At 56.6% G+C, this 27,603-nt stretch overlaps 1 protein-coding gene across 2 annotated transcripts in view; it reads right to left on the bottom strand.

Annotated features, from left to right (window-relative positions):
* The window catches only part of SLC2A9 (solute carrier family 2 member 9), a 57,216-nt gene extending 30,913 nt beyond the window's left edge, over positions 1-26,303 (bottom strand). The window contains exons 1-5 of one of the 2 annotated variants that reach the window (XM_080649408.1): positions 26,241-26,303; positions 19,975-20,076; positions 13,618-13,716; positions 5,753-5,913; positions 2,265-2,389 (exon numbers count right to left, since the gene is read on the bottom strand). In XM_080649408.1, the coding sequence (XP_080505534.1) occupies positions 2,265-2,389; positions 5,753-5,913; positions 13,618-13,716; positions 19,975-20,037 (448 nt within the window). In that variant the 5' untranslated portion in view covers positions 20,038-20,076; positions 26,241-26,303. Of the gene's footprint in view, positions 1-2,264; positions 2,390-5,752; positions 5,914-13,617; positions 13,717-16,998; positions 17,139-19,974; positions 20,077-26,240 lie in introns of those variants that run through there. The other variant, XM_080649407.1, reaches the window with a different exon arrangement.
* Between the last annotated feature and the right edge of the window lie 1,300 nt (positions 26,304-27,603).

Below are 27,603 nucleotides of genomic sequence, written 5' to 3'. Positions count from 1 at the left end.
GTGGTGGTGGTGGTGGTGGTGGTGATGGTGGTGGTGAGGTGGTGGTGATGGTGGTGGTGGTGATGGTGGTGATGGTGGTGGTGATGCTGGTGGTGATGGTGGTGGTGAGGTGGTGGTGATGGTGGTGGTGGTGATGGTGGTGATGGTGGTGGTGATGGTGGTGGTGGTGGTGGTGGTGGTGGTGGTGGTGATGGTGGTGGTAGTGATGGTGATGGTGGTGGTGGTGGTGGTGGTGATGGTGGTGGTGGTGGTGGTGGTGGTGGTGGTGCTGATGGTGGTGATGGTGGTGATGGTGGTGGTAGTGATGGTGGTGGTAGTGATGGTGATGGTGGTGGTGGTGATGGTGGTGGTGGTGGTGGTGGTGATGGTGGTGGTGGTGGTGGTGGTGATGGTGCTTGTGGTGGTGGTGGTGGTGGTGATGGTGATGGTGGTGATGGTGGTGGTGGTGGTGGTGGTGATGGTGGTGGTGGTGGTGGTGGTGGTGATGGTGCTTGTGGTGGTGGTGGTGGTGGTGATGGTGATGGTGGTGATGGTGGTGGTGGTGGTGGTGGTGGTGGTGGTGGTGATGGTGATGGTGGTGGTGGTGGTGGTGGTGATGGTGGTGGTGGTGGTGATGGTTGTGGTGGTGGTGATGGTTGTGGTGGTGGTGATGGTGGTGATGGTGATGGTGGTGGTGGTGATAGTGGTGGTGGTGGTGGTGGTGGTGGTGGTGGTGGTGATGGTGGTGGTGATAGTGGTGGTGATGGTGGTGGTGGTGGTGGTGATGGTGGTGGTTGTGGTGGTGGTGATGGTGGTGATGGTGATGGTGGTGATGGTGATGGTGGTGATGGTGATGGTGGTGGTGGTGGTGGTGATGGTGGTGGTGATGGTGGTGGTGATGGTGGTGGTGATGGTGGTGATGGTGGTGGTGGTGGTGGTGGTGGTGGTGGTGGTGGTGATGGTGGTGGTGGTGATGGTGGTGATGGTGATGGTGATGGTGATGGTGGTGATGGTGATGGTGGTGGTGGTGGTGGTGATGGTGGTGGTGATGGTGGTGGTGATGGTGGTGGTGGTGGTGGTGGTTGTGGTGATGGTTGTGGTGGTGGTGGTGATGGTGGTGGTGGTGGTGGTGGTGGTGATGGTGGTGGTGGTGGTGGTGGTGGTGGTGGTGGTGGTGATGGTGGTGGTGATGGTGGTGGTGGTGGTGGTGGTGATGGTGGTGATGGTGGTGGTGGTGGTGATGGTGGTGATGGTGGTGGTGGTGGTGGTGGTGGTGATGGTGGTGGTGGTGGTGGTGGTGATGGTTGTGGTGGTGGTGGTGATGGTGATGGTGATGGTGGTGGTGGTGGTGGTGATGGTGGTGGTGATGGTGGTGGTGGTGGTGGTGGTGATGGTGGTGGTGGTGGTGGTGTGCACTGAGTGGATGTGTCTCACCTCTTTTACTGAAATACATTAATGTTGTAGCATGTAGCTATAATTCGTTCATTTCCATTGCTGTGTAGTATTCCAATGTATAAATATACCACAGTTTATCTACCCTCCTATTGGTGGACACTTCAGTGCTCTCCAGTTTGGGGTCAATACTAATAGTAACCCATGAACACTCTTGCACAAGACTTTCATTGCACACATATGTGTGTAAGTTGTTAAATACACTGTAATCATAATGTATGCACGTTCAGTGCTAGTCGTTAAGCCAATTTCCTCAACGTTCATACCAATTTACCTTTGCTCCACATAGTCACCAACATTTGGCATTAACCAGCTTTTCAACTGTAGCCATTGTGGCTTGAATTTGCATTTCCTTAATTACTGAAGCAATCGTATGTACCTACTGGCCACTTTGTGTAGGTGCCTGTTCAACCTCTTAGCCGCTTTTGTATTGGGTTGCTTAGAAACAGCCATCGCTGTCCACTGGAGACCTTCTAACGCAGCCGACGTGGGCTCGCACCTCCGGGAGAGTGAGCAGCACAGTCGTCCACAAACACAGAACAGCTCTGCGTGGGCCAGAGCCGCCTGGCCCACCCACAGAGCTGCAGGCTCAGCAAATGGTATTTGCTTTCTGCCATTATGGCTTGGGTTGGTTTTTTACTTTTATGCAGTAAGATAAGACCTAACTGATACAGACAAGGTGATGAAATTAACCCAGGTACGTGGCAGAACCAGGCAGTCGGAACCCATAACCCTGCTCTTAGCCATTTCCTGTCCCACGTCTCTGAGCTTTGGTGTCCTCACGGGATTTAGCGGGAATTGTCACTGTCCCTCCCGGCCACCGGGAGCCTCACCTCCATCCACGCCCATGATGAAGCGGCCCACGATGAGCATTTCAAAGGCTCCTGCCTGGAGCGAGAAGGCCATCAGCAGCGCGGCGGTAATCGCGAAGAAGTTGTTGACCAGTAACGTGCACTTCCTGGAGGGAAAGGAGGGGTTCAGACTTGACTTGAGGTGGCAAACCCACAGAACAATATATAGGCGATGTACCGTAGAATCATATACCTGGCACCGATATAATTTTATTCACCAATGCCACCCCAATACATTCAATAAAAAATAAATTTAAAACAAAAGGAAGGGTTTGATGAAGAGGCCTGACCACGAGGCTGTCCATCCTAGGAGCGGGGTCCCCACTGGCCCCCCACAGCCACCTCTGGCTGTGTGATCCTGAGCCAGGTACTCGCTCCCCCCGGGTTCACCCTGGGGTTGATGATCACGCCCACGAATCGCTCCGTGCCGGGACTGTTCCCACTGTTGTGCGGACCCATCGCTAAGACGCCATGGCTTAGCAGCATGACCTGTGTGGGGGCCTGGGACCAGGCTCCTGCACCCGCTCTGTCTTTGTGAGCCGGTGACTTCGCACTTGATTGCTCCGTGTTGTCCGTCCTCGCCTGCCATGTGGTCATCCTCGCACACTGCAGAACCCTGCTCTGTGACAGACGTCATTATAAGCTCTTTACTCGAGTCGCTCCGCCACGGCTCACAATGAGCCTCTCAGGTAGGCCACGATCCTATTCCTGTTTCATAGAGAAGTTAACCAGGACAGAGGAGACACTTGCTTGAGGTCCTACAGCTGGTGCATCAAGGAGCTGAACAAACACCTTCCAGGGGTGGGCAAACTTTTTGACTCGAGGGCCACAATGGGTTCTTAAACTGGACCGGAGGGCCGGAACAAAAGCATGGATGGAGTGTTTGTGTGAACTAATGTAAATTCAAAGTAAAGGAGCGGAGGGGAGAGCAAGAGAACCGGATAGAACAGCCGGATCCGGCCCGCGGGCTGTAGTTTGCCCAAGGCTGCCTTAGCCTCTCGCAGGGTGCTGCCCTCGAAAGACTCAGCGAGTTAACAGGTGGTCAACTGTGTTACCGGTTGTAAGAAGCTGGGCGCTTGCCAGGGGGCCTGTTACTGCTTTTTGGAGCCAGAGCTAGTTTCACCGTTTCTGACTTATCTCAAACTTGCCATAATTCCTCCCCCCACCCCCCCAGCCCCGCCTACATCTTCTTGGAGAATCCCCGGGTTACTGACCTATGCAACTCAGCGACGATGGTTCAAAGGCTGCTCATTGCCACATCGTCTCTGATAGCAAATGACGGCACCGACCCAGTGTCCGTGAACAAGCAACTACGGAAGTAAGTGATGATGCATCTGCCAAGTGCACACTGTGCAGACACTGAGTCAGAGACAAGCCTCTATGGTCTGATACGGAAAGGACTCCGAGACACGCCGTGAAGTGCAAAGAGCAAGGTACAGCCCTGTGGAGGCTGAGACTACCTGCATGAAAAGGGGTGTGTGTGAGGGTAGAGATGGGCACAAGCCTCAGAGAAGACACACAAAAAGCTGATAACACCGACGGCCTCCAGAGGGGCCGGGAACTGCGGGAAGCACAGAGACTTTGAGGCACGCGTCCCGGGCCCCACGAGCCGTGGGTATCAGAGTCCAGGCGCGAAGCTGGGCCTGCAGCCAGCACCTGGGCACCAGCATGGCCATCGTCCTGTCTCATGAGGGAGCAAGGGGTCTGTCACTAGAGCCAGGCAAGCCGAGGACGAATGGCCCCAAGTGAGGGACTGGGGCTTAGAAACTATTCTCTACAGATAGACTTCTCCAAGCCAGAGAGTCCAGGAGACAAGGAGCCTGCATCTCTGAGACCAGATACTGGGGCGGCTCACACCCTCCCTGTCCTCACCCCTCTCCCAAATCACAGACGAGTTGAACGTGCCCTGGCCGGGATGGGCCCCACGGTGGACCTGCCGGTGACCACGCCGAGGACTCCCAGGATGCCCAGCTCCACCTGAACTTCTCTCCCAGCCCCTTCCGCTGGCCTTGAACCCAGCCTTGCACACCAAGCTCAGCCCCCTCGTCCTCCCTGACGGCCCTCACCAGGGATGAATAACGAGGCCTCAAGCAGCATGGCCATCGACACCATGTGACAGCAAGGGCGGGCTGGTGGCCACACAGACCCAGATCTGAATTTCGTGTCAAGTGCGTTCTTCGGAACCCGGGACACCTGCTGGGCCTCGCGGCCTCGATGCATCCTGTGTGGGAAGCATCGTCTGTCGATCTTGGCATGTAGCAGGAGGGGGACAGACGGTAACCGTCCTCAGTGCCTGCTGCTTCTCCTCCCCCCGGAGTGACGATTCCAGCTGAGCCTTCACCCTGATTCGGCTCTCACTCTGTCATGATGCAAACAGGAGTCGACTGCTGCCTGGGGCATGACAACCCACACCTTTGACCTAATCTCTCTGCCTCCGTGGATCGGTCACTGAGAAGTTTAGTGTCGCCCAAAGGCGTTTCCTCTTCGGCTTTCCTTTCGCTTTTGTGGCCACCACGCTGCTGAGGTCACTGTCATCGCCTTGGCCGCACACGCGGGGAGATGAGGTGCTGGCTGAGAGGGAGGTGCCCGCCCCATGTCACACGCGGGGAGATGAGGTGCTGGCTGAGAGGGAGGTGCCCGCCCCCCGTCACACACCTGCCCAGGTGGGGAGGCAGGACTTGCTGGCCCACGGCATCCTGAGCCCAGCCCCAGCGACCCTTTCCTGTGCCACCTGCTCAGGTTCAGGGCTTCTCACGGAAGACTGTCTGAGCGCCTGATGTTTTAAGAAGCGGAGCTGTGTGAGCGCAGGGAGGGGTCCCACAGACACCGTGCTGCGTGCCGTGGCTCCGCCCTGCTCTGTGCCCCGGAGCCTGGTCCTCTGGACCTAACTCAGAAAGCTCCTGGTTCTTCTGGCTTCTACTTGGGTTAGACCAGTGGTCGGCAAACTGCGGCTCGCGAGCCACATGCGGCTCTTTGGCCCCTTGAGTGTGGCTCTTCCACAAAATACCACGGCCTGGGCGAGTCTATGTTGAAGAAGTGGCGTTAGAAGAAGTTTAAGTTTAAAAAATGTGGCTCTCAAAAGAAATTTCAATCGTTGTACTGTTGATATTTGGCTCTGTGGACTAATGAGTTTGCCGACCACTGGGTTAACCAATGGGTGGCGCCGGCAGCAGATTCGGGGGAGAGGGGGTTGGAGGAGAGAGAGGCCAGGGTGTTTCTTCCCGGCTCCCTCCCTGTTGGGACAGTAGAGTTTTGACCTCCCCAACCTCAGCTCCTGCTGGGCAGCCCATTGTCCGCGGCTTCCCTGCCCCGTGGCCTCTGGGACCCTATTTCCGCCCCTTGCCCTTCCGACATTCAAGCCTCTCCAGCTGAACGACGTGGCATTTTGTTGTCTGCGGGGTCCTGATGAGACACCGATATATTATGAACATGATGGAGGGGATCCCCCAACACAGACAGCCCCCACTGACCTCCCACAAAACTTTCCGATCGGCTTCACCAGTAACGTCCCCACGAGTCCACCGATGGCGAATATGGACACGGTGACCGACCAGAGCAGCGTCAGAGTGTCGGGGTCGATCGGGTGTCCATGCCTTCTCTCCCACGTCTCATTGTAAAAGGCCTTGATGTACTGAAAGCAAACAACACACCGTTACTCCTCCTGCTCCCTCCGGCAGCCCAGAGCAGCTGTGGCTAAACCAAACAGCTGCTGTAGAACGCGGTCTCACGCCAGGACTGCGCTGGGTTCTGCCTGAGCCTTAATCACGGAACCTTCTGACAAAGTCTGAGGATGGGCCCTATTTTTTGTTTGTTTATTTTGTTAATTCTCATCCAAGGATACTTTTCCATTGATCTTTTAGAGAGAGTGGAAGAGAGAGGGAAAGACAGAGAGAAACATTGATGTGAGAGAAACACATCGATTGGTTGCCTCCTGCACGTGCCCCAATGAGGGCCCTGGGCTGGGGAGGAGCCTACAACCCAGGTACGTGCCCTTGACTGGAATCGAACCCAGGACCCATTGGTCTGCAGGCTGACACTCTATCCACTGAGCCAAACCTGCTAGGGCGGAGGAAGGGAGAGGGAGAGAGAGATAGAAACATCAATGATGAGAGAGAATCATTGATCAGCTGCCTCCTGCACACCCCCTATCAGGGATTGGGCAACCTGGGCATGTGCCCTGACCAGGAATGAAACCAGTGACCTCCTGGTTCATGGGTCGATCCTCAATCACTGAGCCACACTGGCCGGGCAGATGGGCCCTATTTTTTACCTCGTTTTGCAGATAGAGAAACTGAGGCTCTGAGAGACAATGTGACTTGCTTAGGAAGTGGCAAACCTGGGAGTCAGACTCAGATCTGCCTCCAACCCTAGAGCGATCATGATACCTGGGCTTCTCCACCTTCGGTGCCCAGCAGTCACCCGGGCAAAGTGTTAAAATGCACATCCCTCACGTTCGAGAAAAAGCTCTGTCCCCTCGGGGTGGGTCAAGACATAAGACCCAGAAAACTCAAGCCAGCAAAGGAGAACAAAGTGCTCATTTGCATGTCATCAAAATTGACGTGCTCTGTTCTTCAAAGGACACGGTGACAACAGGGAAAGACAGGCCACACACATCACATCTGCAACGCATCTGTTGCAAAGGACCGGCATCCACAGTCGATGAAGAACTCTGACACGTCAATGGGAAGACAGACGACCCACTTTAAAAATGGGCAAAAGACTCGAACAGACTGCAGAGAAAAGTCAAGTGACCAGTAAGCTGATGACACGATGCTCAGCATCATTAGTCAACAGTGCAGTGAGGTGCCACTTCATGCCCATGAGGTCCCCGTCACCGTCAGTTCTGATGCAGTGGGTTTGGGATGGGGACGGGGTGAGTCTGATGCGAACCAAAGACGGAGGTCCCGGCCCTGCACTCCCCAAGCGGGTTCCATCCCTGAGATGTTCATAGCTTCCCCCGCTGTTACCCACTAGTGTCTCCATAGCCAGCAGATGACATTGTGGAAAAATCATAGGTTCAGACTGCATAGACCTGGGCATGAATCCCAGCATCTTGACTGGCTAATCATTTAAACCGGCTGGATCTCGGTCTCCTTATCTGCACAGTGGGACTGATGACACCGATATCTCGGGGCTGCTGTGAGGCTCAAACAGGAGCATGGAGCAGGGCTGCCCAGGCCTTGGGTAGAGCTAGCACAGCCCCCAGGAGCCACTTCTCTGCTAGGTGATCTTGAGTAAGTTACTCAACCTCTCTGTGCCTCAGGTTCCTCATCTGGGACACCCTTTCCCTCCGGAAGGCGTTACCATGGGGGTTTAATGTGAGGATGAGTAGAAAGTGCAGTGCTGGGTCCACAGAGGTGTGCAGTGAGAGCCGAAGCTGGGTGGCTGGTGGTGGCATGGATGTGTGTCCGTATCTGTCAGCTCAGGGTCCTCGATGTGTCTATTGCGCGGGCCGATGGCTCCATGAATAATTTAGCACTGTCTCCCCAGCCAGTTCCTCAGGGGCCAGGCCTGTGGCAGCGCATTGAACTGTGCAGGCTGCAGCCAGGTAAACCGGCTCAGGACACCTCCAGATGATGGCAGGAACTTGCTGGACAGGGGAGGGGAGTGACCCTATAGCCTGTTTCATGATGTTCAGTTCCTTACTGAGTCACACCGAATCTGTCGTGACTCCGTACGTACAGTTACCCTCAGGAGTGCTATAAAGTGCACACAAAAGGACACGTTTGTGGCCAGGCCAGAGTGCACACACTGCTGTGTAATACAGCCCAGGCCTGAGGGATCTGTGAAGACAGGCCACACGCCTGTGCAGCCCAGAGAACCGTACGGACGTCCTTATGAGAGTGCCCACCCCAAGCCAGGCTCTGGGTGCCGGAAGCCAATTCCAGCATGTCATAATTGCAAGAGTTTCATCAAAAGGTTGATGGAACTTGGGGACTCAACAAGGGCTGAGTCACATATGTTATCACCTGTTGGGAATGGCTGAAGGCATTTCCCCAAACCTGAAAAGGATGCATAAAATCATTGCTTGCTGCCAGACAGCTCAGGGCATCTTAATCTACATGTTAATTGCCTCCTACTGGCCAAACACCTGAACAGCCGAAGGCAATTCCCCAATCTGACAATGGATTCTGCACGAAACCCTACCCTTTGATGTGTATATCACCACCTTGCCTTAGGACAAATTGTGTTAATAAAAAGCAAGGGGTCCTGAGACAAAGAGAACTTAGCTCCTTTACCTAAGTCTTCTCTGACTCCCTATAATGCCTTTCAAAATTACGTTTAGTCTCTGGACTCTTGATTAATTTATGCACAGCGCCTTCTCCAGATTGCTGAACCCTTCTAGATGCTGGATCAAGACCACTGGCATTATCTGGGAAATGAGGGCCACACAGACAACATCCATGAGCCCTGCAGTGCCACTGAAGGTCCCCGCGTGGCAGAGCTAAGGCCTCCCGCACTGAAACATGGCCCGAGGCTACTCTCCTGAAAGACCTGCTGGCACCATGGCCCTGGGATGGCTCTGGGGATTGTGGGTTCGGGAGGGCCCCCACCATTCCTGGGACCGAGCAGAGCGGCTGCTGGGCCTGGCCTGTGCACAGCCTGGCACAGGCTGATCACCTCCGAGATGGAACTGGGGACCTGCTGAGCCCCTAACAAAAATCCTGATGGAGCCTCAGATGAGCTTCCCCATGGACACCTCACAGGTGTTGTCCCAGCTTAGTGCAGGGGGCCGAGTGTGTGCTGGGGGACCGAGTGTGTGCCAGGGCCTGAGTGTGCACCCAGGCCCAAGTGTGTGCCCGGGCCCGACTGTGTGCCGGGCCCGAGTGTGTGTGCCAGGGGACTCCGCTGGGAGCGCCCCGAGAAGGTGGAGCCTATTTCCTGCGGGCTTCACCCCCCTGCCCCTGCTCCTTTTCCCTTTGCTGATTCTGCTTCCTGTCCTTTCACTGAATTAAGTCACAGTTGTGAGCGTGCCAGTGCTGGTCCCATGAGTCTCCCGGTCCGGCATCGGACGTGGGAGTGGTCTCAGACCCAACACGCCTCCCAGGTCCTCAGGTACATGCCCAGCTTCAGTTCTGACGGCTATTCAGTGTGCAGTGCTTTCTCCCCACTCCGTGGTTCCCGGGGACTTGGGTTAACTGACAGGTGGGAAGGAAGCTTCTAGACTTCTGGGCAGCTGAGAACGCCTGGCTCCCGCTGCTGGCTCTCACAGTGCTGAGAGAGGACGCTGCGAGGGATGGACCTGCACAGCTCTCTGGCCCTCCCTCCCCACCCATGCCTGAGGGTTTCCTGCTCTAGAACATGAAGAAAGTTCCATTTTCTCTTTGGCTCCAGGCAGAGGCAGGCAGATCCGTGTGTCCCAAACAGCCTTCTTATTAAAACGAGAGCAATCCTGAGCCTCACTCCTGCGGGACACTCCCCGGGGAGACTGCAGAGCTGTGTGGGGGGCGGAGCGCACATCCACGGGGACCTGTCTTTCGCTCTGAGAGCATTTCTGCATCTCCCATGGAACCGCTGGCTGGCTGGTGGGGACGAAAAGGGCGAATGTGTCCATTCCTGTCCAAGTTGCTCGCGATGCTCAGATCAGCCTGGAGGCGGCAAGACCTTCAAGGGGCATCTATCTCTTCAGCCCACGCTCATGGGCAGGTTTGAGCACTGGTTTAGAATAACATCTTTGTAGAACAGGAATCATGACCGTGGCTTGCAGGTGGGGCTGCTAGAAGAGCTACATGAGGTGTGTGGCCCTTGGCATGATGCCCAGCACATAGTAGATGCTCAGCAAATCCCAACGTCTTTCTCCTACAGGTCAGAAACAGCATGTTTCTACTTGTCTGGGTGTGATCACACCAGCACGCTCCTGCCGAGGGCCGGGCCAGCTGAGTCTCTGCTTCCCGTGTCCGTCAGCAGCCCCCTTGGCCCCTCCCCGCTCAGCAGAGCTTCCCCGAGCTTCCCCATGAGGCACAACAAAGGCACTTTCCAGAGGGACTTGTGAAATGAGAGCATTCTGAACTCAAGAGGCAGGCTTCCCAGCTCCACTAAGCTGGGGGCCCCCAGGGGGAAGCAGGCAGGGGCAGCACCCACAGTCTGGATCAGGGGTGGGCAAACTTTTTGACTCGAGGGCCACAATGGGTTCTTAAACTGGACCGGAGGGCTGGAACAAAAGCATGGATGGAGTGTTTGTGTGAACTAATATAAATTCAAAGTAAAGGAGCAGAGGGGAGAGCAAGAGAACTGGATAGAATAGCCGGATCCGGCCCGCGGGCCGTAGTTTGCCCAAGGCTGGTCTGGATCATCAAGATGCCAGCACCCAGGCCTGGAGAGGGCCCCCCACCTCCCCAATCAGAGGCAGCTCTGCCAGCTCCAATCCCAACCCAACCTAACCCAACCAAACCATGACTCACAGCTGCCAACTTAAACGATGCCGCCGCATCGCATATTCGAGAAAAATTGACAGCCACCTAAGCGGCCACATAGGAAGGCGGGAGGGGCAGCAGCACACAGTGCTGAGAAATCCGGGGCGGGCCCAGCCCATGGCTCAGCGGTTGAGTGTCATCACATGAACTAGGAGGTCAAGGTTCAATTCCCTGTCAGGGCACATGCCTGGGTTTCGGGCTCCATCTCCAGTAGAGGGCTTGCAGGAGGCAGCCCATCAATGATTCTCGCTCATCATTTGATTTTTCTATTTCTCTCTCCCTCCCCCTTCCTTTCTGAAATACTATCTAATAAAAAGGCAATATGCAAATTAGCCATCACTCCGTCACAAAGATGGCGGTGCCCATAGCCACAAGATGGTGGTGCCCAGTCCTCTCAGCCCCGCCGGAGTCCCCCAGTTCAGGGGGGCGGGGGCTGTCGCTGAGAGCGGGCACGTGAGCGGCCTGGCGGAATGCTTGCTTTGTTGCTGCGGCAACGAGGCAAGCATTCCACCCTGGCCGCGGAGGGCCTCTGGGCAGCGGGCACTGAGCGGCCAGGGGGGTGGGGGAGGCAGAGAATGCTTGCATCATCGCCCCGGCGACGAGACAAGCATCCCACGCCTGGCCGTGGATGGGCCTCTGGGCCGCGGAGAGCCTCTGGGCAGCGGGCGCAGAGAGGCCAGGCCCCACAGAGAGCTACTGGCACACGGATTCGTGCGCAGGGCTACTAGTCAATAATAAAAACAAATCTTGGGATGGAGAATTTTCAACAACATGGAAAAATGCTGATGATATAAGTATGAAGTAAAAAAAAGGATATATAAACAATCGTGGGGAGGGGAGTATATTTAGATAAAGCCTTAAAAATTAAAGAAATCTATTTTGTAAGATATTACAATGGTGGACACAGGTCGTTATACATTTCTCAAAACCCACAGAACTATAGCGCCACGCGGGAACCTTACTGTGAACGATGGACTTAGATGTGTCAAGACAGGTTCACGGATTGTAACACACGCACCGCCCTGGGGGAGCTGTGGACCGTGGGGGATGCCATGTGTAAGTGTGTGGCGGGGCCACGGGGTACACGGGAGATCGGTATTTTCTGCTCAGTTTTGCTGTGAACCTACAACTGCTCTCGAAAAGAAAGTTTATTCACTAAAACCATTTGGCCCTGGCTGGTTTGGCTCAGTGGTTAGGGTGCTGGCCCATGGCTCCAAGGGGTGGGTTTGATTCCCGGTCAAGGGCATGTACCTGGGTTCTGGGTTTCATCCCCAGCCCCATTGGGGTGCATGTGGGAGGCAACCCATCAATGCATGTGTCTCTCTCTCCTCCCCTCCTCCCTCCCTTCCACTCTGTCTGAAAATCAATGGGAAAAATATCCTCAGCTGAGAATTAAAACAACAACAACAACAAAAATAAACACCCAATTTTGAAACAATGACAGAATTGCCCCTTGCTCGTGTTCCCATGGTCGTTGCTCCACCCATGTCATTCCATCCCAGGGTGAAGCGTTACACGTCCCTCCTCCAGCCAGGAGTGACAAGGTCCCCCACCCTCTACTGAGTTTCAGCTGAACTTTCCAGGCGAAGCAAGAAGGCAGACTCCCAGGCCTCTTTGAGAGGCAAACACAGGCCAATCAGATCCCCTCTCAGGCTGCTGGCCCGATGACCAAATCAAAGCCATCGCGCTGTAAGACTTAGGAGGGCCATGTCCACCCCCCGGCTTGCAAACTGTTTTCAGCATCAGAATCAATTTTTCAAATGAACTTACACAGAGTTAACAGTAAAAAAAAAGGGGGGGGGGTGTCAATGGGGAAAAACAGGGACATCTGTAATACTTTAAACAATAAAAATACATTAAAAAATAAATGTTTTAAAAAATGTCCACAGCAGGCGTCCTCAAACTGCGGCCCACAGGCCACATGCGGCCCGCCGAGGACATGTATCCGGCCCGCCGGGTGCCGCTGCCTGTCCTGCTTAGCAGCCGACGCGTCCAGGCCCCGCAGTGCGCATAGGAATTGGTTCATAGTTTTTTTTTTTAAACTATAGTCCGACCCTCCAACGGTCTGAGGGCCCCCCATTTAAAAAGTTTGAGGACCCCTGGTCCACAGCCTGGCTCTTGGCTGCCTCTTTGCTCCCGCCCTCCACGCCCCAAACACACCTGGCCTCAGCCACGTCACACCTGCGTTCCCGCAGGCGTTTCGCACCCCAGCCCTCTGGGCCTTTGCTCCACTCTCAGAACACAGTGAGCATCACCTCCTTCAGGAAATCCTCCCTCACACCCACCCACCTTGCCCCAAGGGGGGCGGCAGGCCCAGTAGAAGCCAGCACCCCCAGGAATGGGGTGCCCCGAACCCTCACAGCCCAGGTAGGTGAGAAGCAAACCTTGCCCTGCCCAGCAGCAGGGCGGTGTTGGGGACCTGGAGACATGGCACCTGACGGCCTGGTTCCAGGGAAAACGAAGGCAGCAGTGGATCTTAACCAGCAGGTCCCCAGGTGCCCTCCAGCTCCGATGAAAAGACATGAATGCAAACAGAACAGAGGAAGAGAAGGGGGTCCCTCTGTGGCCCCTCAGACTCGTGCTCCTTGCCCTGGACTAAGACCCTCGAGATCCGCCCTGGCACCTCCGGGGGCCCCCTCCTCTTCCTGCACTCTCCCAGGACACTCCCACTCCAGCCTCAAGGCACTGCCGGGGCCCACACATGATCGCCATCGTCTGTTTCTGTATCTTCCACCTCCCCTTCGAAGGTGGAGGCTGGTGCCTCTCTCTGCCCGGTCCCCCCAGACCCCCGGCTGGCACAGAACCTGCCTGCAAAGGTTTGCAGCACCCGGCACCACCCAGCTCCAGGGGGTAACACTCAGCTTTCCCACGCCTCCTCAGCGCCCCCTGCAGGGCGCGTCCCGTGGCGGCGGGGCACTCACCGGAGTGGGGGCGTTCACCACGGAGAGGTTGTACCCGTACAGGAAGGAGGAGCCGAAGGCGCCCAGGAGAGAGGCCATGATGAGCGAGCAGGACCAGTTCTGGGGAAGGAGAGGACAGCGCATCAGACCCGCACGCGGCTGCACGCTGCTGTTTTAGCTGAATTTGGCCAGTTTCTGGCCCTCAGAGGCGCACAGAGCAAAGCCAGACACAGCTGCCAGCAGTAGCCGCTGGCCCTTCCTGAGAGCCACGGGCCAGGTTTGTTCTCAGCACTTTCTGGGAACAATGTCCTGGAACTCACAGATCACCACTATTGTATCCGGGTTGCGTAGGTGAGGAAACAGGCAGAGCTGTCCCGGGGGGTCTGGCTCAGCCCCGCATGGTCACCCTCCTGCCTCTTCCTCTGGGAGCCGTGTCAGGGCCCTGCGGCTCATGCCAGCCACGCAGACGCACCCACCAGTGCACACACTGCTCCCGGCGGAGGGGAGGGCCCATCCCCTAGGCTGCTAGGAGCACCTGGGGACAAGGACCCGCAGACAGAGTTACTGCACTTGGCCCGGAGATCCAGGCCCACCTCCGTGTAATCCTGCCCGTGGCTCCCTCCAAGCATGGCCACAGCCACGGCAGAACCTCAGAGCAGAAACGTCCGGACCCCTTGGCAAAGGCTGGCCAGCTGGCAGGAGCTGGACACAGGAAGTGCTGCCATCGAGGCTGGCCAGGGGGTGTGGGCCACTCGCCAGACGGAGGGGACCCAGGTGTCCTTGGACGGCACATTCTCTGCCATTGTTCAGTGAGTGTGTGTGTGTGTGAGAGAATACGTGTGTGTGTGTGTGTGTGTGAGAGTATGTGTGTGTGAGTGTGTGAAAGTGTGTGTGTGAGTGTGTGAAAGTGTGTGTGTGTGAGTGTGTGAGTGCGCGTGTGAAAATGTGTGTGAGTGTGAGTATGAGTGTATGTGTGTATGTGAGTGTGTGAGAATGTGAGTGTGTATGTGCGAGTGTGTGAGTGTGTGTGTGAGTGTGAGTATGCATGTGTGAGTGTGTGTGAATGAGAGTGTGCGTGCGTGAAAATGTGTGAGTGTGAGTGTATGTGTGTGTGTGAGTGAGTGTGTGTGTGTGAGAGTGTGAGTGTATGTGTCTGAGTGTGTGAGAGTGTATGTGTGCAAGAGTGTGAGAGTGTAAGAGTATGCATGTGTGAGTGTGTGTGTGAATGTGTGAGGATGTGTGAGTGTGAAAGTGTGAGTGTGTGAGAATGTGTGTGAGTGTGTGTGTGTGTGCTGTGAGTACCAGCCATTGACAAAGCTCCGGGGACACAGCATTAAATGAGACAGCTGAAGTCCAGAATTCAGGGAACTATGTTGGTCAAATGCTCTTTGAAGGGACCCCGATAGCCAAACCCCTGCTCTGCCCACCTTGTGGCCTCCTCTGGCATGGGCTCCATGCCGGACGGCCCACCACTCCACTGTGGCACCTGAGCCAGTTCCTGGACCTTCCTGGGCTCAGCTTGCCCAGCTGTGAAATGGGGCCGCACAGGATGGAAGGGGTGGATGTATGCTGGGTGCGGAAGTTTAGAGTACCGTGTGCACATAGCAAGTGTTCAGAAAGGTTGTTTCCTCTCTGTTTTCTCTCCCCACGCCCTTCGACCCAGGCATACAGAATGGCTGCTGCCGAGGGACGTGCCAAGGCCTCTTCGGGCCTGGCTGGTATGGCTACACCCCCGAGGTCCCCCTCCTAGAGACTACTTGTCTAGGACCCATCGCCCTCGGCTCCTCCCTGAGAGCCCCACCTCCTGCTTTTACACTCAGATCTGATGCTACTCCATCTGACTCCCAGCTCTCACCATGTGTGACCTTAGCCCAGTTACACAGCCGCTCTGTGACTCAGGTCCTCACCTGTGCAATGAGGCTGATATTAACCCCCTCCTAAGATAGCATGCTGAAGGAAGGAGTTCAAGCAGGTAAGGTCTGCACCTGTCCTATGTCAGGTGCCCAGGAGTGTCCGCAGCTGAGGCTGGACAGTGGGCGGGGCCTTACTGTCCAAGGCTGGACTTCTCGCTTCCTGCCCTCCGCTTCCAGGCACTGAGCCGGCTGCAGACGAGACGCTGGTGATCACATGGAGGGCAAGACGGAGGATGGAACACAGCCCGCCCTCTGTATTCAGGGGTTCCACCTCCATGGGTTCAACCGACCACGGATTGGAAACATCCCCCCAAAGTTACGGTGCTGCGGATGTGTACTTCCTAGTCACCCGAATGATGGTTATGTCTGTACTGAACACTACGGCCTTTTAGTCTTGTCATTATTCCCTAAATAACACAGTATAACCACTATTTACACCACATGGACACTGTGTTAGGTAGGATAAGTAAACTGGAGATGATTTAAAGCATACGGGAGGGTAGGGTAGGTTATATGCAAACACTACGCCATCCTATAGAATAAAAGGCTAATATGCAAATCGACAGAATGGCGGCATGACCAGTCGCTATGACACGCACTGACCACCAGGGGTCAGACACTCAACGCAGGAGCTGCCCCCTGGTGGCCAGTGCGCTCCCACAGGGGGAGCACCGCTCAGCCAGAAGCCGGGCTCACGGCTGGCGAGTGCTCCCGCTTCTGCGGCAGCGCTAAGGATGTTCGACTGCTGGCTTACCAGGAGCGGGCCTAAGGCGTCAGTCGGACATCCCCCGAGGGCTCCCAGACTGTGGGAGGGTGCAGGCCAGGCTGAGGGACACCGGGCCTCTAGTTTCATATAAAGGACTGAAGCATCTATGGATGTGGGTGTCGGAGGGAGTCCTAAATAAATCCCTGTGGATACCCAGGGACGACTGTGTTTTTCTGCAGAAAGAGCAGCTTGAACTTAACAGGATCCATTGACGGGACAGAATCGCACTGCAGACAGAACACCATTCTCCGTCGCCTGTCTGTAAACTCACCCTTAGGGTCTCAGCTCGGATGCCACATCTCCTAACCCCCACCCTGGGCCTTCCTGGCTCCCCCCACCATCACTCCTGCTTGTCTGCACCATTAGAGGGGGGGGGGAGGACAGGGGGAGCCATCTCCCGGAGCCCCCTGCCCCTGCGTGCCCCCCTGTGCCCACCACCCCTCCCCACCGGCCCCAGGGGCAGAGGGTGCCTGCTGTGGAGACAGGGAAGGAAAAAAGGGCCACTGCCCAGCAAGGTCTCATTACACGAGCACAGTCACACCGCCAGAAAGTGCTGTCGGCCCCGGGACACTGGCCACAGGGTTGGAACACCGATGGCCGAAGTCACCTGGACGGAATGCAAAGCCCCGTGGCCTCGGGGCAGGCAGTAACAGGCACGCACTGCGACCCACACCGGGACCCCAAGCCCTCTGTGGGGGGACGGAGGCCCACGTTTCTGTTTACCTGCTTTGTCCTCCCACCTGGCTTCCCGCTCCTCGGCCAGGCCCCCTTGGGGGGCGCCGGGGGGCTGCGACCCCCCGTGAGGGGCGCTGAGCCGGGCTCCTCCCGGGAGTCCATGCTCCGCTTCCCGCAGTGCCTGGGGCAACTCCGAGGGCCAGGAGGCAGAGTCCACGGGAGGGGCGACCCCGGCCGGAAGTGTGGCAATTCTCTTGTTTGAACAGGAAATGGGAAATATTTTTTTTTCCCTGATCCCCAGTCAAAACGGCAACTGGAGCAACAAGGGAAACCTGTCTTCTCAAGGATCACCCCTGGGTGTGGGTTTTCCTTTTTAAGGAGGCCAGCGCGGGGAGGGAGAGACAGCATAAAGCCAGGGCGACTCCCTCAGGCAGGGGTGGGGACGTCCACCCGCAGGCGTGGAAGCCCCGAGAAATCAGGTGGTCCGGCCCTGCCCAGGCATGAGGGCTGAGCAAAGGAAATGGCTGACAAACAGAGCAGGCTGATTTTTAAGATGGTAATTGTGTATGGCCAGCGAATGATGCTATAAATACCCAAACGGCCGTTGGCAGGAAAAAGGTTCCCCGCCTTTGCCTTGAGGGTTGGGACGGATGGACGTGGCAGTAGAAGCCGGTGGGAAGCCAAGCCCGACTCCAGCCCCCTTGCCCTCTTTCGATGCCAATCGCCGCTTGGTGACTGCGCGTCCTCAGGCAAGTGGCTTTGCTTCTCTGAGCGACCCCGTCTCCAAGTGCCAAAGGGTCTCGCCCCGGCCCTGACTGTCCTGCAGGGTCCCTCGGGCTCAGACAGAAACCACGAAGGCATGCGCAGGTGGGTGGCTGCCTGCAGCTCTACACCTGCAGGAAGGGAAGAATGGGCCAGGGGCTCATTACCCGTCCCGCTCGCTCAGCGTGGGCTGCGGAGGTGCCTCCCTCTGCCCGCCCCCGACTGGCTCAGGGGCAGCGTTCCCGCGACCAGACCCCTCATGCACAGGAGGGCGGGGTGAGACTTCATTGACCTTGTGGCCAGTCTGCCCCAAGTCAGAGAAGCCCCTTTAAATCCTGTTCGGGACAGGTCGCCTTGGCCCTGTGCTCCTAGAGGCAGAGCAGATGCTGAGGCCACAGGTGTGTTTGGGGGATGAAGAACCCCTGGAGGCCAGGGCGGCCTCAAGCCCCCAGACAAGAAGCCGGCAGACTGGGCTAAAGGGAAAGCGCGTGTTGGAATCAGACGTGGAGCCCTGCAGACGCGCTGGGAGCGTGCCGTGTCACACGCATGTGGGAACGTCCAGCCCATGATGCACAACATGGGGAAGTAGCCACTCAGTGGGGAACCAGGACTTCCGGGGGGACAAGGCAGCCCTCACTGTCAGGTGAGCGATTCCCTGAGCATAGGAAACAGTGCAATGGCCGTTCTGCACATCAATCCCACAAGGAGACTCGGGGAGAACCGGCTCTTCTGGAATCGATTTGCGGCCCGCCCTGCCCCCCTCCACGCGCCCTCTCCCCCATCTAGGCGGAGCTGTGGTCCAGAGCAGGATGTTGACATGGACACTCTGAGCTATACCATGTAATACGATGGCTAAGAATTCCCCGGGGAGACACAGAGGAAGTATTGAGCCAGCCTGGGGCTGGATCATGGAAGACTTCCTGGAAGAGGTTGCTCTTGGGTCACTAAACCTGGGGAGTATGCTGGCCAAGAAGGGTGTGGTGTGGGAGGGCACTGAACCAATTATTAGGGGGTATCGTGGGGGGGGAATAGTCGGGTGTGGTGTGGTGGGGGCCTACGGAGGGAGGCAAGCACCTCAGATCAGTGCCTGCACAGGGGAGGCGTGACTCAACCCAATACAAACCCTGGGAAAAGCCTACGGTGTCCGCCTGGAGGGAGTGTCTATGGAAGGACGCTGGATGGCCTGGGCGGGTGGCCCTCCCCTTCACACCTGCGAGGTGAGGATAATCGCACCCAGCCTGCCCGGTTCACACTTCCCTGGCCGCCTGGCCAGTACGCTCGTGTTGATCTTTGCCCTGCCAAGCCAAGGTTTCATATAAATGTGGGCTTATTCTCCTCCGAGTCCTGGCAGCTCCCGCACCCGTCCCTGGAGACCAGTCACACATGGGTGGAGGTCTGAGACCGGCTCCGCCTTGAACTGGCTACATAGCCTTGGACGAGTGGCCTCAGCCCTCGCCGAGCCTCGCTTCATCGCCTGTGAAAGCTGGGTGGCGATGCCTTCACCCCGGTGTGGCCGGGAGAAGCGAATGAGAACCTGTGTGTGGAGGCCCAGCACAGAGAGGGTGCTGGCTGGCTCCTGGTTTTTGCCTCTGGTTTAGAGAGAGGGCCCAGGGAGTCCTGAGGAGCGGGGAGAGAGGCTTTCTAAGTGCTGAGGACTTCCTGGAGGAGGGGGCGGTGACCTGGGCCTGTGGTGGGAGGGGGACAGGTTACAGTGTATCCTGAAGGATGATGTCATCCTCCCTTTCCACATCAATGTCCCCTTGATCTAGGGCAGTTGTCGGCAAACTGCGGCTCGCGAGCCACATGCGGCTCTTTGGCCCCTTGAGTGTGGCTCTTCCACAAAATACCACGGCCTGGGTGAGTCTATGTTGAAGAAGTGGCGTTAGAAGAAGTTTAAGTTTAAAAAATGTGGCTCTCCAAAGAAATTTCAATCGTTGTACTGTTGATATTTGGCTCTGTTGACTAATGAGTTTGCCGACCACTGATCTAGGGAAATGACCTCTGGAATGGAGATACCTCCCCGCTCCAAATCCAGAAGGTCACCTGCAGATAGGATTTTTATCAACCGAAGTACAAGCCACCCGAGGCCTGTGCCTCACCGCATACACTTTATGGTCCTTTCCACGTCAGTGGGCATCCAGCCTCTGCTCTCCTGGCCTGACCCCCCGTAGCCTGCATGTCCCCAGGCGGGAGGGGAAGGAGAGACAGCCCCGGAGTCCCCGGGCGGGCGCTCCTGGAAGAGGTAAGGGAGCCAGGACTGACCAATTTCTTTTCCTCCAAATCGCTTTCTTTGTTAGCGGCAGGGTCCTTGTCACTGAGCTTCATGGCTTCTTTCTCACGTTTGGGACTGGCCTCTTCTTGTTCCTGAGGAAGAAGGAAGAGGAAGAAGCCATTGGCCTACTGCCGTCAGAGAGAGGTAACTCAGGGGAGTGGGCAAGGAGTGCCGGTGGAGACACCCGCATGGGGGACCCCTGCTCCTGGGCACCCCCTGCTCCTCTCTGGCCCCAGTTTCTCCGTTTACGTGATGGTTGGGTTGACTACGTCTGTGTCTGGAATGCTGGCTGGATGGCTTTTAAATGGCCTCTCCCCGAACATCCTTGTCCACATGGTCATGCTCGCGCTGGGCGCATGTTGTGAACACTAGCCTTCCTGTTCCCAAGATGTGAAAATAAAAGCCGGGGAAATTAAAACGAAGCAGTCCCTCTCCTGTCCAACCGGAAACAGTTATCCAAATTGTCACCTGGATCCCTGGCATGACAGAGCTAAGGAATGGGACAGCTGCTCTGGAGATTGGAAATGTTTAGGCCCTGTGGCCCAGCTACTCCATTTGTAGAAACTCATCCTGAAACAGTAAAAAATGCGCACTAAGATTTCAGCCAGAAAAGGCACTGAAGCATTTCGTGTTAGAAAAAAATGGCACTCGCCATAGGAAAAAATATGTAAGAGGGAAGTTTAAATAAATGGCGGTACCTCCCAAGATAAAATGCACAAAGCACTTAAAACCTGACGTTAGAGAACGTTACTGTCCTGAGGAAATACTCAGGGCTACTCTCACTTGACAAGAAGGGGAAGATCTATGAAAGAATGTACATTAGTCAACATTAAAAATAGATGTACTCTTAATAGCCACTCTTTTTAAAACATATATTTTTATTGATTTCAGAGAAGAAGGGAGAGGGAGAGAGAGAGACAGAAACATCAATGATGCGAGAGAAACATGGATCAGCTGCCTCCTGCACACCCGCTACTGGGGATTGAGCCCGCAACTGGGCAGGTGTCCTGACCAGGAATCGAATCGTGCCCTCCTGGTTCATACATTGATGCTCAACCACTGAGCCACGCTGGCCGGGCTGAATAGCCGCTCTTAAAACAACGTACTTAAACTGTGCCCCTGCGTTTTTTAAATGACAAATTAAATTTAAAACAAAATATTTATACAGTTATTTATTCAACAAATATTTACTAAGCCCCTAGCATCCGGTGATGGGATTGCAGTTTCGAGCAAGGCAGCCCATGCCCTGCCTGCGTGGAGCTTACATGCTAGGACAGTGGTCGGCAAACTCATTAGTCAACAGAGCGGCAAACCGCGGCTCGCAAGGCGCAGTTTGCCGACCACTGTGCTAGGAGAGACCAATAGGAAGGGGGTGCAGATGACTCATGGGCACGCAGATGGCTCATGAGCACGCAGACGGCTCACGGGCACGCAGACGGCTCACGGGCACGCAGACGGCTCACTGGCACACAGACGGCTCATGGGCAAGCAAACTGCTCATGGGCACACAGACGGTTTACGGGCACACAGACGGCTCACGGGCACGCAGACGGCTCACGGGCAAGCAGATGGCTCACGGGCAAGCAGATGGTTCACGGGCAAGCAGATGGCTCACGGGCACGCAGACGGCTCACGGGCACGCAGACGGCTCACGGGCACGCAGACGGCTCACGGGCACGCAGACGGCTCACGGGCACGCAGACGGCTCAGGGGCACGCAGACGGCTCACGGGCACGCAGACGGCTCACGGGCACGCAGATGGTTCACGGGCACACAGGCGTGAGCGGCATGTCCCAGGCGGGGTCCTGCCTGGGCTACAGACCAGCAGAGGACAGGTCACAGCTGTACGTGCTTAGAAAATGAACGGCCTTGGCCGTGATATGTTAGCCAATTATCCTGATTTGTTTTCTATGGTTTTCCAATTTCTACACTGGGGAAAACAAAACCAAAACACCCACCTCTGCAACTGGAAAAATGAGTTTCTACGTTTTCTTTAAATTAAAAAAAGTTTTTTGAAGAATTAAGCCCTGATGTTCTCAAGTAGCCAAAAAGATTTAAAAGATAAAATTCTGGAAGAATACCGCTCTTACAGAATCACGAGCCCCGAGGCCCAGCGTCAGCTCTGGCCTGGCGGGAATGTGGCTGGGGGAGCTGCTGTCGCCAGCACTGGCGTGTGACCTTCGAGGCCCTCCCCTGCGAAACGCCGCCTGCCTCATGCCAGCGCCCCCCAGGGACCCTCAGCTCGCTGGACCGCCCCTCCCAGGCTCTCGGGCTCCCCCGTGGCCAGAGTCCTCTCCTCCTTCCCCGTCTCACCTGCAAGGCTCCGGGCTCCGCTCTGCGCCCTGCCCCCCACCCCCGGCACATCTGAAGCGCTTCCTCCGGGCCTCCCCTAGCCTGTCCCATGAGCCCCCAGAGCTGGGCCGACCTGCTGACTGCTCTCCTGTGTCCCCAGTGACCAGATGGGTCTCTGGAGGGGTCACCTCGGCCAGGCCGTGCCGTGTGGTTGGGCACCTGGAGAGCGGGCACGCTGTGGCTGGGGTTTTAGAAACGAGGAATGTTCACTTTAAATAAAGTGGGTGACCCTCTGTGATACTGTGGGCGCCTCCTCCCATCGCCTGGAGGCCCCGAGTGCAAACACTGAGGTGCCCCGAAGAGGAAGGAATTTGGCCTTGAGATGACAACATAGAAATTCGGCCTGTGGTCCCCGACTTCAAGTGAAAATGGCAACATCAGCTCTTGGGATTTCTATGCTCGCTTGCCTATGGGCCTGGGGCTTGCCAGCGCCCACAATTAAGTGAGCCAATTCCTTAAAATGCCTCTCTCTCTCTCTCTCCCCCCTCCCACCCCCCACCCCCCGCCCCTCTACCTCTATCGCTGTCCATACACATCACTATATCTAACACACAGATACATAGCCTTTGGGTTCTGTTCCCTGGGGAACCCTGACCGATACACTCCTCACACTGGGGCACAGCTGATTACCACTCTGTCCACAGAGTCTGACACAGTGCCTGGCCCCAGAGGCGCCTGGGAAACAGAATGGGTGGGGTGCCCGAGAGGGGAAGGGAGAACTCAGACTGGGGTCAGATGGGATGGCCTGGGGCAAAGGAGCCAGAATGAGGGCATCTATGGCCCGCCCTGCCCTGCCCGCCTCTGGGGCCTGCATTCCCATCCAGCTTCTGTGAATGAATGGCTGACACCACAGAGCTCCAGGGAGTGCCATTCGCACAGGTGACACTAAATGTCCCCCTTGAGTCATGCCACTGCCACGTCTGTTTCCTTATCAACCGATCAAGGTAGTCATCGTTCTCTCCCCTTAGGTGAGGCATTGTTTAGTAACAGGCCTGGGGGGAGGCCCAGCCAGTCCCCGCTGTCTAATTACTGACATCGATTGGTTGTTCACTGGGCTGGAGACGCCAGGCAGTAACAGATGTGGCCGAGGCTGAGGTGTTTGTGAGGCACCAGGTGCAAGTACCACTTGGGGTGCAAGTACCACTCGGGCAGCAGAAGGAAGAGCGGTGCTGGGAGGAATCCGGGTGGTGGGCAGTGTGGGAGGATGGGTCAGGTCGCCAGGGAGAGTGGAGGAAGAGAGTGGCCCTACAGAACCCCACCCTGGAAGGAGCAGGTGGGGGAGGGAATGGCACAGGAGGCCGAGCTGGAGGAAACAGGGAGAGGAGGGCGTTAGAAACGAGCAGACGGTAGTATCCAAACTATATCAGGAACCCACAGGACGGAGATGGGAGGCGTGCCCGCAGCCCCGCGGGGAGAGGCTTGGCTCTTCCCAGAAAACACGGGAACGAGCCGGCACCGGGAAGGGGTGTGGGCGTGGGTTGTGCTTCCTTCGGGGTCACGGGTCACGCCACTTCTGATCTAGTCCCAGGCAGCAGGGGTCTGAGGCCCCGAGACCGTGCAGCTCCCCCTAGAGGGACCCCCACAGAGCTGAGCATGACCTCATCACCCCCCCCCCCCGAGACATCACGTCACAGGTGGGAAACCGCCCGCCTGCGCAGTGCAAGGCCAGGTGCAGAGAGCTGGCGCCCCAGGCAGCGTAGAGCGGGGGCTTCAAATCCCGGGTCTGCTGCTCACTCGCTGTGTGACTTGGAGGAAGTTACTTAACCTCTCTGGACCTGTTCTTCTAGGGCAGTGGTCGGCAAACTCATTAGTCAACAGAGCCAAATATCAACAGGACAACGATTGAAATTTCTTTGGAGAGCCACATTTTTTAAACTTAAACTTCTTCTAACGCCACTTCTTCAAAATAGACTCGCCCAGGCCGTGGTATTTTGTGGAAGAGCCACACTCAAGGGGCCAAAGAGCCGCATGTGGCTCGCGAGCCGCAGTTGGCCGACCACGGCTCTAGGGGATAATAACAGGGTCTGCCTCCTAGCGACCCTGTGAGGACTCAGTGAGTTAATGTGGGTGGAGCACATAGTAAGTGCTAAGTGATCGCAAACCACTGTCATCATCACCAGACGTCCGGCCAAGGGCCTCAGCCGAGCACAGACAAGGGAGGAGGAAGAGGGGAAATTGCCTGGATTTGACTAAAGCATTCTAAACTGCCTTGAAGCGATTCTCTAAGGCAGGGGTCCCCAAACTCTTTAAACAGGGGGCCAGTTCACTGTCCCTCAGACCGTGGGAGGGCCGGACTATAGTTTAAAAAAAAAAACTATGAACAAATTCCTATGCGCACTGCGGGCCCGGGACGAGTCGGCTGCTAAGCAGGACAGGCAGCGGCACCCGGCGGGCCGGATCAATGTCCTCGGCGGGCCACATGTGGCCCACGGGCCGTAGTTTGAGGACGCCTGGGGGTTTCAACAGAACAACAGATAAATAACACAGCATAACAAAATAAATGCCAGCTGGGGACCGGGGTTCTGGAAACTCGAACTTCCTGTCTTTTGGATCCACAGTAACAATGCTGACATGGCTGCTTTTCAGCTCTAATACGACGCCAGGGCCTGCCGGTGTGGCCCGCCCCTTCTGAAGACACAGGGCTGAGGTACTCACCGCTGGATCCCCACGTCCCGGGCCCCTGGGTGCCCGCCTGCCATGACTCAGCAGCTCCATGGAGCAGACCTTGCTCCCGGCGATTTGATGGGCGGCGCCCAGGCCGAAGCTGGGGTTAAATACTTAGGGAACTACCTCCGCTACGCCTATTGCGGCTTCTCCCAATAATGAAGCCCTCATGGGCACCATCTGTGTCTGACCCGTGGCCTGTCCTGTTAGAAAGAAAGCAAGGAAGCCCAGCTGGTGTGGCTCAGTGATTAAGTGCTGAGCCGTGCACCAGGAGGTCCCTGGTTCGATTCCCGGCACGGGCACATGCCCCGGTTGTGGGCTCGATCCCCAGTGGGGGGTGGGGGTGGGGGCGTGCAGGAGGCAGCTATTATTTCTGTCTCCCTCTCTTCTCCCTCTCCTTTCCCCTCTCTCTGGAAATCAATCAAAACATTCAAAAAAAAAAAAAAAAAAAGGAAATAAAGCAAGTGAGCCTCGAAGTGTCTGTACCCAGCGACCTGTCGCGGAGCTCGGATCTGAATCCCGACGGCTTGAAGGCAGACCCTCGCGTACTACGAGCCTGTGCTGTGTAAAAGGACCAAGGCGGAGAAGGGGCTCTGGCTCATCAATACCCCGCAGAAGGTCGCGACAGCAGCAGGCCTTGTTCTCCCAAACCTGGCACATGCCAATGGTGCCCACTTCCCTGCAGGGCCGGGTGCCGCTGCCCTGAGCAAAGCCCCGGCTTCCAAAGCCGCCGGCAGACACCCCTGAACAGGACACGCCGCACACACCCTGGTTCCCGAGCGCTCTGAGTAACACTCGCTGGGACTTGACTCTTTATTTTCAGGATTAATTCTCTGCTGATTTGGCATGGAGCTAGAGCTAATCCCAAGGCGAGCTAACGAAAAGGAATGTGGAAAACAGAGCAGCAAAGAGAGAGAGAGAGAGAGAGAGAGAGAGAGAGAGAGAGAGAGAGAGAGAGAAGGAAGGGAGCAGGGAGAGGGTGAGTGGCGGGAGGTTACAGCCCGGGCCACCAGCCGTGGGAGGAATAGCCAGCATTGCTCATGGCCAATGTCATTGTTACATTCTCATCTGCCAGACACCACGCTAGGCACTTCATGTACATTTCCTCAACTCCGTCTTCACCACATTGATTTCCAAGTCCCTCCGTTTCAAGCCCCTCCTTTCACTGTCCGTAGGAGTCCCAGTCCCCCCCGAAACCGCTCCCCAAGCCGATCCAGGACTGCGAGGGAGCGTAGCTTACCTGTCCCCGAGCTTCGCTCCCCTGTCCCAGTCTAAAGAGCAAACAGCTAGACCGGCTCCCGGTGAAATCAGATATAAACCTGGGAAACTGCGAAAGACAGCAGCGTTAATGATTACATGGCATCCAGCGTGCCTGTTGCTGTCAACAGGCCACGAGGCCTATCTTGACGAGCGATAAATGATTAACACACAGGCCCAGGTTCGGGTCAGCAAGTTCTGGACCAGGAGCTGGTGGCAGAGGTGTCCTGGCTGCTTAAGGCCCTGCCGGCTAACGGGCTGACCTTCCTGGGCGTCGGGTCCCTTCTCGCGGGTGTGAAGCTGTGACCGGCGTAGGACCAACATGCCGGGCTGTGGGGAGGGTCAGGTGAGATGACATGCCGGACACAAATGAATGAGGCTGGTCAAGCCCTAAACCCAAAGGACCAGGAGGGGGTTAACTTCTCCTCTGTGGGTGCAGGAGGACGGTCAGCCGTGGAGAAAACACGAGAGCCATCACTCCTGTCGAAAGTGATGCGCACGAGCTAAGCCTTCCCCTTCAGGACCCTGTGGGACAGAGGGCTGGAGGGGCGGACAAGATGGAAGGGACCCACGAGAGTGCCTGTGCAGCTGGTGCCAGTCCAGGCTCAGCCAAGGGCACCTGCCCAGAGAGAGGTGGGGGTGTGGGAAGGGGGGCACAGAAAGATGGGTGCCTGGGAGTCCCCCCAGCATGTGAGAGGGATGCTGGGAGACAGGGCTGTGTGGGGAACATGGAAAAGGCCATCCGATTCCCCGGGCATCGACTGAGAGCAGCCGGACAGCCTTGCCCTGGCTAATCTCGTTTCCCAGCGCCTTCATGTTGACCACGTGGTGGGCCTGGTGACCCGGGAGAAGTCACCTGGGCCCTGGGAGACAGCTGCCCGCGATGCCCTCATCAACCTGCCTCTGAGGGCCGACAAGCTGCACACCAGCGAGATGGCATGCGTGCGCCCGGTGATGTCGGCTGTGCTGAAGGCAATGCAGACACACCCAGACGGAGGTGCTGGAGCAAGCGTCCCGCATACCCGGCTGGTGCCCACCCTCCTGTGCCCACACAGCCGCCCAGCCTCGCTCTTGCTGTCTCGTTATGCCGGTGAACGGCCTGGCCCAGCCGTGGGCAAGCTATGGCCCGCGGGCCGGATCCGGCTGTTCTATCTGGTTCTCTTGCTCTCCCCTCCGCTCCTTTACTTTGAATTTATATTAGTTCACACAAACACTCCATCCATGCTTTTGTTCCGGCCCTCCGGTCCAGTTTAAGAACCCACTATGGCCCTCGAGTCAAAAAGTTTGCCCACCCCTGGCCTGGCCTCTCCGACTGCCCCTGGCTCGGCCTGCCTCGCTTAGCTGCT

The sequence above is a fragment of the Plecotus auritus genome (assembly GCF_963455305.1).
Source record: "Plecotus auritus genome assembly, chromosome: 1".
Classification (NCBI taxonomy): Eukaryota; Metazoa; Chordata; class Mammalia; order Chiroptera; family Vespertilionidae; genus Plecotus; species Plecotus auritus.
The sequence above is the reverse complement of the archived record's forward strand: the minus strand, read 5'-3'. Positions and strand labels throughout refer to the sequence as shown.